General features: G+C 43.1%; 1 protein-coding gene across 5 annotated transcripts in view; it reads right to left on the reverse strand.

Annotated features, from left to right (window-relative positions):
- Positions 1 to 10030, reverse strand: part of ino80 (INO80 complex ATPase subunit) — a 33063-nt gene extending 23033 nt beyond the window's left edge. For 2 of the 5 annotated variants that reach the window (XM_061704796.1, XM_061704791.1), the window contains exons 1-18: positions 9868 to 10030; positions 7148 to 7203; positions 6834 to 7036; positions 6118 to 6251; positions 5977 to 6047; positions 5739 to 5885; positions 5249 to 5369; positions 4963 to 5168; positions 4685 to 4738; positions 4396 to 4599; positions 3268 to 3466; positions 3135 to 3202; positions 2345 to 2548; positions 2190 to 2270; positions 1811 to 1906; positions 634 to 693; positions 386 to 528; positions 82 to 284 (exon numbers count right to left, since the gene is read on the reverse strand). In XM_061704796.1, coding sequence (XP_061560780.1) covers positions 82 to 284; positions 386 to 528; positions 634 to 693; positions 1811 to 1906; positions 2190 to 2270; positions 2345 to 2548; positions 3135 to 3202; positions 3268 to 3466; positions 4396 to 4599; positions 4685 to 4738; positions 4963 to 5168; positions 5249 to 5369; positions 5739 to 5885; positions 5977 to 6047; positions 6118 to 6251; positions 6834 to 6991 — 2149 coding nt within the window. In that variant the 5' untranslated portion in view covers positions 6992 to 7036; positions 7148 to 7203; positions 9868 to 10030. Of the gene's footprint in view, positions 1 to 81; positions 285 to 385; positions 529 to 633; positions 694 to 1810; positions 1907 to 2189; positions 2271 to 2344; positions 2549 to 3134; positions 3203 to 3267; positions 3467 to 4395; positions 4600 to 4684; positions 4739 to 4962; positions 5169 to 5248; positions 5370 to 5738; positions 5886 to 5976; positions 6048 to 6117; positions 6252 to 6833; positions 7037 to 7147; positions 7204 to 8839; positions 9015 to 9867 lie in introns of all 5 variants that reach the window. The other 3 variants (XM_061704794.1, XM_061704792.1, XM_061704793.1) reach the window with 3 other exon arrangements.
- Between the last annotated feature and the right edge of the window lie 241 nt (positions 10031 to 10271).

Genomic DNA, 10271 nt, shown 5'->3' on the forward strand with positions numbered 1-10271 from the left:
GAGACCCGACTATTTGTATATAAACAATTTTTGGAAAATTCCATTATATGTCCAATTCGATGCAGACACAAGTGCACTCACTCTCGTCGATGGCCGACTTGTTCTCGGCGTGGCTCTCGATGTCCTTGGAGAACCACTCGTTGAATTCCTCGTGGGAATCGAACAACGTAGGCATGATGAAGTGGAGCAGGGCCCACAGCTCTGCCATTGTGTTTTGGATGGGCGTCCCTGTGAGGAGCAGCCTGTTTCGACACTGGAACTGCAGAAGTATCTTCCACCGGACACTAAAATCGCCACAGTGGTGAGAAGTGTTTTTTTTTTTTTCTTTCTCACAATGCAAATCTAACTCAATCAGGAGGGAAATATACATACAGTACACACTCACCTTGTACTGCTTTTCAGTGCCTGGGCCTCATCCAGAACCATGTACTGCCACTTGACCCTCTGGAAGTACTTGACGTCCTGGACCACCAGCTGGTAGCTGGTGATCACCACGTGGAACGGTGCATTCTGGGTGTAGAGAGTTTTCTAAACACGGAGGCACACACAAAGACACAACACAGTGCCAGAATTAAATTATACACCAGAAGAAGGAGAAAAAAAACATTTATAGCGTCATCATCTCTTGCTTACCTGGCTCCAGAATTTACGAATAACTTTGCGATCGTGAGGGTTTCCCCAATATGGCAACACCTAAGGGACAAATAGGTCTGAATTAATACAAGGGGGAAATGGTCACCCACAAACTCACAAAGGTAACTGAATAAATGTTGAAAATGTACGAATGAAAATTATTTTTGTGGCAAATTATTTTTTTATTATTTTGGCTGCACCCTGCACAGATTCAAGATACCTTGTGCGGGATACGGCAAAGCCGAACGAGCCTGGTCCATGTTTCACAGTGGTTAGTCTTCCGTTTCTGTACCTATTGTGAAACACGGAGGAGGCTCGGTTACGTTCTGGGAATTCTTTGGTCCATCCGGCACAGGGTGTCTTGAATCTGTGCAGGGTATAATGAAATCTCAACACTATCAATGCATTATGGAGCAAAATGGGCTGTCCAGCATAAAAAGAAATGTCTCTCTTATATTCTGGGGCTGCTTTCCTCTATCTGGCATAGGATGTCTTGAATCTGTGCAATGTACACTGAAATATCAAGACTATCAAAGCATTCTGGAGCAAAATGTTCTTCCAAGTGTCAGAAAGATGATGTCTTGATGTCTTGTATTTGTGCAAGGTACAATGGAATCACAACGCTATCAAGGCATTCTGGACTGGCCAGTGTGGCTAAGAATAAAACATTGGACTTTTCAGAAGAGCCCTGATCTAAATCCCATTGAACAGATTATAGTTGGAGAGGGATGTGAACTAATTTGACCACAAACAAAACTCAAAAAGCCTTGTAAAAACAGAGCCAACACGACGGTCCCAGGGGAAACATTTTGGCTGAGTAACTACATGAATCACTGCTTTGATTCTTAGGTCGATGACATACGCGATGTGAAAAGCATTTCTGCATGATTACATCGATCAACACCGGCCGCCATTCAATTGTTTTCAGTCAGTCTTGAGGAAGCTTATCTTCAAATTGTGTAATACGCTCTTTTCACAGCTCATTAGCAGAATAGACTGGAGCTGATTTATTGTCAGTCTGAGGGAAAACAGAAATACACTTTGTTTGTGTGTTAATGGCACGTACATCGTTTTTGTCAAGTAGCAGTGACTTTATTTAGCCCAGACAACACTGTCTTGATAGAATACTGCCTCTTAGTGAACATGTTACAAAAATGACTGTGCTGAAGATTCCCACCTTGAACTTGGGAACAAAGCGCGAGAACTCCTGATGCCAGTTGTTGAGCGTAGATGCGGGGGAGATGATGAGGAACGGGCCCCAGATGTTGTCTCTCTTTGTTAAGGGCAAAAACAAGACATTCGTAAAGAGTGAAATAAAGGAATTGCCAAATGCTAACATGCTAGCAGTTAGTATGATCACAAATAGCGCAAGATAGCAAACTGAGGGGAGAAAACACAATTAGGGTTTACATATCTCCCTGTGTTTAGGTACTATTATGCTAATGCTAATCTCCCCTTTAGCGCTACAGTGAATAAATGCCATGTTATGAGGAAATACGGTATATAGTTTATACGGGCAAACGAAAACAGAAATAGGCTCTTTTGAGAGCACGTACCTCTGCAAGGTGGGCCAACAGGGCAATACTCTGGACCGTCTTGCCAAGCCCCATCTCATCTGCTAGGATACCGTTAATACCCTGTGGAGAGTTGAAGCGTTTTAATTCAGCCACCCCGGCTAAATCAGCCCATTCTTCATAACACCTTGTCTTACTTGTTCATAGAGATTGGCGAGCCAGTTCATGCCTTTGAGCTGGTAGCCCTTTAGCTTGCCGTTGAAGATGGTGGGCTGCGGGATGTCCTCGCCGGCCTGGATGGACGGGTTAGACAGACTGTAGCTTTCACCGAAGCCTGAGGCAGCCGCCGCGGAGGACGACGCACTGCGGCTGTCGTGGGCATCCTCGTCGAACATTCGCGTCTACAACGAGAGAATCATTTGAGGATGCTTGAGCGCTGAGATCATGAAAACTGTTGTTATCTGACCAGCATTACACTAGCTAGGTGTTATTTTTGACTCCAATTGCGGCATGACGCCACACCGACTGGGAAGCGCTGTACCGGAAACACAGTAGATGGAAGTCGCACTTAAAACTGTCCAAGAAGTAGAGAACACCCACAAATGACTGATATTCTTTTATACTGCAAATGTGGATTTTCAATCAGGTTATTAGTGTTTCTTTTGTTATCAAGCACGTCTGATTTCTCAGAAAAAAAGTTGTCAGCTTTTTAAAGAGGTCTCATCTAAATTAAGCATGTATTATTCAAGGCAAGAGATACAGTTGAGAAGAAGTAACGTATTTACACAAAGTTGTTATTTTTTTAACGTCTGAAAAAGTGACATTAAAATCTTTGGAATTTACAGCAATTTTACCATCACTTTTTCTAATCTCTCCAGATTTCCCCACAAATAAAGAGCCACCGCCTCAATTTCAGCCAGAAAAAAAGCCCTAGTGTATGTCTGACAATATAAAAATGTGTACCAAAATAGCATGACATGAACTCACTCTCTGTTGATGAATGTAGTAGGCCTCCTGTGCGTTCCTCAGGGCCTGAGACTTGTAATATTCACTGTCTGAAATCATAACATCCCATTTGAGACCTTTTGTGACGATTTACTGGAACTAAGAGACGCCGTACCGTAGTCCTCCTGTCCCACGTTGACCATCACGCCTCCCCCAATGTCGATCTGCCTCCGCGCGCCGGTGTCGTCCAGCTTCTTCAGAATCTCCTCTTCGTCGCCCCCTGGTGAGCCGGCGGAGGCTTTGCCGCTCATGAAGTGTGCGTAGAGCTCTGTCTGCGTGATGAGGAAGTTGAGCTTGCGCTGTTGACGTTTGGCCTGGAAACGGATACAGTGAATAAAAAATTAGACAAACATTTTTTTTTTTAAATCTTTTGTTTCGATTCATTGGACATTGTGCATCTCCTAGTGCGTGTGCCATGGCCACCAGGAGTTAGTATATTACAGATATACGGATATACTGTACATGGAATAGGCTACACCATCTCACTTAGCCATAGTAAAATCGTTCCTCGCAGAGGATAACTATATCCCTGGGAGTATTGTTATATTTTCTGTGTACATGTGTTGCTCCACCGTTTGTGTTCAAAACCATTGCTTAAAGGATTATAACACCACTAAACCAATGTGGTTTTGAAGTGTTTGTTAGCATTAAGCTAAAAAGACTTTAGGAGAGCAAACCTGTGGCTGTTTTAAATGCCCATGTTGTTCTCTTTGTTTTATGTTTAGTTTGACAGTAAACTTCAACTGAGGTTGGCAATTAACACCTTGAAGCACCTTTTTTTAAAGAAATGTTTACCATCCGACAAACTGCTGCTTGTTGTAAAATGAGTTGAGTCACCTGCCACCGTACAGCGCTCATATCTGAAATCCTCGCTCGCAAGTCAAAGCAAAAAAAACAATGGGCCAAATAACAGCACATACGTCAAAAAACGTGCAAGTCAGGTCACTCGTATGTCTTGGCACTAGTGTGCCTTGTTTTAAATTTATCTTTTGATGATGTCTACAGCAAAAATAAAAGGAATTGGCCTTCCTGGTCCAATTTTGCAGGATATTTATATGTGTTTTAATGTGGTTGTAGTAGTATGTAATTGCACTGCATCACACTCACAGCTTGTGTCTAATATTTTGAATTATTTAGTTGAAAACAATCAATAGTTAACATTACTTGTGATACAGCTCTTGTATTGTATATTGTAAGATGGTTCAGGTGGACACAAAAAGCACGCCACTTCCACCGCACTCACCTCCTTCATCTCCTCGTCCAGTTTACGCTGCTCCAGCGCCTCCTTCTCGGCCCGCTTCCTGTGCTCCTTTTCTACCTTGTCGTACTTTTTCCAGTAAAGCATCATCTCCTTGGTGAGGCGGCGGGCGCGAGGCAGCGTCTCCTTGCAGTTCTTCTGTGCCTGGATTGCGGCGCGTCGCACCTCCCGCATACACTGGTGGGCCAACTGAGGAGGGGACAAAAGGAGGGGAAACAAAGGAGTTGACGTTGTTTTTTTTAGAGGTTCGCCAGAAGTCATGTACCTGACTTACCTTTTTAGCGTTGGTCAACACCAGGTTCTTAGCCGAGGTCTTCTGCTTGAAAGACTGCAAAACAAGTTGAAAATGAACAAGAAAACTTGAAAAATGTACTTTTTAAGTGTGACATATTGTGGACTTTTTATATTATATACAATTCTCTGGAGGTCTCTGGAGTTCCCAAGGATCAACATGTGTTATTATGTTACTAAGACACCTGGGAACTGTTACAAATTGTGATGAAAATGCATAATTTGTTAGCTTTAATTATAGCAAAGATAAGTTTTACTAACCTTGGGGATCTCCTTCTTGGCGACGGTGAGCCACACCTTGCGTCGCCGTGCGTTGAGCTGTTCCACGCTCAGGTGTTTCTTCTTCAGCATTGGCGCCGGCGCATCTTGGGAGAACTTGGCGAAGGTCTTGGCCACATAAGGGAGGCCCTCGTCGGAAAGGTCGCCCTCGCCGCGTTTCTTCTTCTTCTTCACCTTCTTCAGCTTGGCTGCAGAGAAAAAAGGGCAATGTTAACCTTTTTTTCTTCACAAAATTATCATGATAATGTAATAATGGAATTGTTGTCACCCTTGAATTTTTTCTCCTCTTTGATTTTCTTTTTCTTTGGGCCCACGAGGTGGCGCTGTTGCTCATAGAAGAGGTCTTGACTGGAGAGGAGGCCCGTGCTGTAAAACTGGTACTGCTGAAGCTGCAGCACAACCAGTGGGAAAAGTGTCAAGTCAATAGCGTTTTAATAGTGCATTCAAGAGAACTGGGAATTGTGAATTTTGTCAAACCTCCAATTAGGAATTTGAAACCTTCCTACTCGCATTAAAGTTGATACAAACATTAAATGTCAGAAAGAAAGCTTATATAGACAATATGTACCTGTATTTAATTGTTTTACTAGCTATAATAACTACTATATATCTAATTAACTAGTGAAATGGGTGAGAAGAAAGGAATGTATTTTATAAAAAACGAATGACTGGATAGATGGAACTGGAACCACTGTGAAGTTAGACTTCGAGTGGCAAATTTCCTACATCCCAGTTTTCCCGAATGTCTTTCTGGTTACCTCACGATCCGTGTGGAACTTGTTCTGGTGTTGCCTGGTGTAGCGGTGCAGCCTCAGCATGTCGTGCAACTCGTCACGCGACAAACTGAAGTCCGAGTCGTCCGAGTCCGTGTCTGAATCTGTAGTGTTGTCGCTCAACAACAGGCTCTGGGAGGAGGAATGTTTTACAAGCGGTGCGTTCGGGCAAAAATAAATAAATAAATCAATACATTTTTAAAAAGTGCGGCAAATTCCTCACCTTCAACCATTTCCGGTTCTTCTTCATTTTAGAGAAATTGTACAGGTTTGCTTTGTCCGTCGTCTTTTGGTCTACAAAAGTGAAACATCACGTTTAGTGTTATGATTAGATGCTTGGGGGGGGTAGATCTCACAGCTTTACCTTGCAAAAGAATGCCATTGAGGGGCTTGCTTTCAACAAAGGCGTCCCCTTGGTCACAGGGCTCCCTCTTCACCGTCAAGGGTTCGATGGAGAGCCCGGAGCCAAGAGCGGTATCGCTGTCGTCGCTGTCATCGCTGGAAAAGTCGCAAATATGGAAACACACTGAACAAAAATATGAATGCAACAATTTTGGTTTTGCTCCCATCTGTCAAAATCTTAACTCAAAGAGCTAAAACTTTGTCTACAGTATGTACATAAAAGAACAACGTCTCTCAAATTTTGTTCAGAAAATTGACACAATCTGTGTTAGGGAGCACTTCTCCTTTGCCAAGAAGATCCATCCACTTTATAGGTGTGGAATATCAAGATTAGTGCCGAGCAGTCCGGGACGGTTTTTATTGACTTGCGTTTTCAGTAAAGCTTGCGTTATGGAATACTCCTTGCCATCTGTTGAACCCTTCTGACACAATTTACGAAACACATTGATTCCAGGAAAGGAATGGCTGATCCATGCGAGGTTTTTTTTTTTTTTTGTACAAAAACCGAAAGCAAGTAAAATTTAGACCCAAAATAATGTCGAAAAAACTAGGGCATAAGAAAACCAAGGTTTTACTACTGTTTAAGAGATAAAAAAGTATAAAAGAAGATATAGCGGAGGTGCAAACGATGAACCGCAATACAGCGAGGGACAGTGTAATAGATTTGTTTGACAGTACCTGGTAACGTCTCTGTTGAAGATGGTGGCCGTTTGGCGCAGAAAGCTGTCCAGCCTCAGAGAGCGCTCCAAGCGTTGCAAGTAGAGAGGTTTGGCCAGCCCCGACGAGCCCCCTGCCACTCCGGCCGGCTCAAGCCGCCGGCCCTGCCCCGACGCCATGCAAGTTCGGATACCTCCACCCGCCCAGCTGGGCAGGGACTTTTACTGCATGGGAGGGAATGAAGGGAAAGATGCAATTATGGTCTATTGTCATTCAAAAATAACAGGCTACTTCAATGAGACTTTGTAAAATGCAGCTTTCTATTGTGGGCCTACCTCCTCCGTAAGCACTGTCATTTTCCTCGATTACAGGATTTTGGATACACAAAACCCTGAAAACAAAAATAATAATGTAAAGATCACTTAGTGTGGCAAAAATTAATAATTATTACACTGTTTAGGGGAGATTTGTCTCATTAGTCCTCAATTTTAAAAAAAATATTTTTATCATGTACAACATTTGTTTTTGCATTTATATTGCTAATATTTTGAGGACATTATGTGTTCTATTCACGAAAGAAAACTGAAGTGTCCAACATTTGTTTTTGCTTTTATATTGATAATATTTTAAGGACGTTATCTGTTCTATTTGATGAAAGAAAATAAAGGTAATAATGTTCATGGTGTAAATCAGTGTTTCTCAACTGGTTGGTTAGGACCAAAATGGGACGTGGAGCCATTTTGGATGCCTCGTAGACACGTAGTAAAAAAAAATGACATGGGTTCCTTTTAAGACCAATAATATAACAGTGCGAGATGAAAGACACAAATTATAGAAAAATAGCTAAATGTTGTGAAAAGATACAACTAATGTATGTTAAATGAAGAAGAGCAGAAGTTTAGCTTTTTTTCTAAAAATAAAGGGGCTACTCGACTTACGATGGTAGCCACAGTTAAAAAAAAAAAAAAAAACATGGACAAAAAATTTAATATCAGATGTGAAAAATATTAGATTAAAAACAATACTAAAGCAAAACAAATATTGGGAAGATACCAAATATGACGGCAATTTATGTTGTTCATAAAAATATTATACTAAGGCAATAGTAGACTACGGCGAGTTCTGACTAACATACAAATTTACGGTACGTTGCTGCCATGAAAACAAAAACTGAAGAATATCATCAAGATTTGCTAATGTGTGGGGCGGACAAACCGGTGCCTCTTCCTTCTCAAGATGGTATTTGTTTTCATTTGCGCTAGATTGCCATTGCTTTTTGAGAAAAACAATGAACTTGAACTCCGCCTCATCTTTGTTTCCAAGCTAAGTCTGAGTGGCAAACGACCAAGGACCTCTTGTACAGTGAAATATTTAACTATAGCTATATTAACAAACGCAGTGCAGCTTGGCCCCTTGCTAGCGATATGCTATTGGCAGCACATCAAACTTACTGAATTGAAACAGCCTCTCCCAGCCACTCCTCAGATAGAGCCCAAGCAATCACACATTTTACTTTATTTTTCTTCATGCAGTTATGCTGTGTTCCGTGAAATACACTTTAAACATGCAAGTATACGTCATGAAAAAATATGATTGACATGAAGCCAGGTATGTTTTTTGTTTTAAAATGGTATTTTTGAACATTTTTTGTTGTTGTTCTTAATACAAACATGGGTCACAACTTGGTGACAGTACGAAAATGCAGGTCTCAGGCTAACAACTGTTGAGAACCATCAATCCATTTTCTTTAGTCCATTCCAGTTGACTTTGGGTGAGAGGTGCGATGCACCCACGACTGGTCACCACGCAATTGCACAGCACATACAGACAAACTGGTCACCACGCAATTGCACAGCACATACAGACAAACAAACAGTCACATTCACACGTATGCACAATTTTAAAGTCTTTAATGAACCCAATATGCATTTTTGGAATGTGGGAGAAAGCCGGACTATACATGGAGGAAAACCCACGTCCCACAGATTTGAACTTGGATCTCCTGATTGCAAAGCAGACATGCTCACCACTAGGTCACCACCATGCCGCCATGTAAAGAAGATCAATCCATCTCTCAATTTCCCATAGCACGTATCCTCATTAGGGTCGGGTGAGTTTCAGTCGCTCCGAGCTGACTTGGTGGGGTACACCCTGGACTGGTCGCCAGCCAATCATAAGGCACATTTAGACAAACATTCCAGCCTATGGAAAATTACCATGAATATGTGGGAGGAGAAACCCCACGCAGGCACTGGGAGAAGAAGCTAATTTAACACAGGAGGGGCTGACACTTGAACCCCGAACCTCACAACTGTGAGGCAGACGTGCTAACCACTTTTTCCTGTGTTGCCCTGATTTGAGAAACACTACACACACAATTTAACTAACTGCTGAATTGAAATAAAAGTCATAAATTGCACTAAAAATCAACAAAGTGTCCTAAAAATCACATTGATCAGTTGTCATCCTTCATCTGAGGTTAGCTCTCCTAGTTAGCTTATGCTAGCAGAGTGGCTAACCTTGACCGTTGAACTGTGTGCTGAATGGTTAGCTTGAGATGTAGCAAAAAAAAAAAAAGAAAAAAGCTAACGAGGCTCAACTGCTAACACTTAGCCGCATCGCATCACATCAACATAAATTGAGAGGCGCTGCTATCCGCCCGGCTTACAGGGTGTAATATCGTATCAGAATTGGACTTTGGGCCGGTCTGCTTGATAACTTAGCGCCGTGTTAGCATTAGCTTCTCGGATGCTAACGGTATTTTTGACAGTCTTCACGTAACATTAATACGAAGTGAACACCCCCGCCCTGTGTCTCTCAGGCCACCACCTCCTCTGTTTTAACGATATATTAAGATACTGCTTTAATGACTTTGTCTCGCCCGCTGGTCGGGGGAGGCGGCAAGGCCTCAAGCGGCCCGACCGCGCCTCGAGTGTCCTTGCAGGGGGAAGCTCAAGCCTTGGTCGTGTGTACTCTCCCCGTGCTTTTTTAATTCTTTTCTCCCTCCCGGCCATGTTCCCCCCACCATTGCTCTGCCAACCGCGGAGTCTCTCACCTCGGCCCCCCCGTGTGGCCCCTTTCGCGTGTCTCTCGTCGCTGCTGCCGACTCTCGGTTCCCTGACTCCAAAATGGCGGTTAAAGGCGCCGAGCGAGTCTGTGAGCTTTGAGTCTGCAGCGGCGGCGGAGAGGCGGCCACTTTCTGTTACTGAGAGAGCACAGAGACACGACGCCATGGAGGCACAAGCAAGGAGCAGGCTTTTGAATCGAGCGCCGAGCGACGGGCGCTCGCTTTTTGGCGTCTCCGACGGCGGTACGCTCACATTTACATCACACAACGCATATAAATAAGTCAGCAAGCATCAGGGGGTGGATTTTATGGTGTAGCGACGGTTAATCGAATGTACCGCGCGCACGTAGATGACTTTCTGATGTTGATTAGTAGCGTCTGCCCTCTGCGAA

The sequence above is a fragment of the Phycodurus eques genome, chromosome 18 (genome assembly GCF_024500275.1).
Source record: "Phycodurus eques isolate BA_2022a chromosome 18, UOR_Pequ_1.1, whole genome shotgun sequence".
NCBI classification, from domain to species: domain Eukaryota; kingdom Metazoa; phylum Chordata; class Actinopteri; order Syngnathiformes; family Syngnathidae; genus Phycodurus; species Phycodurus eques.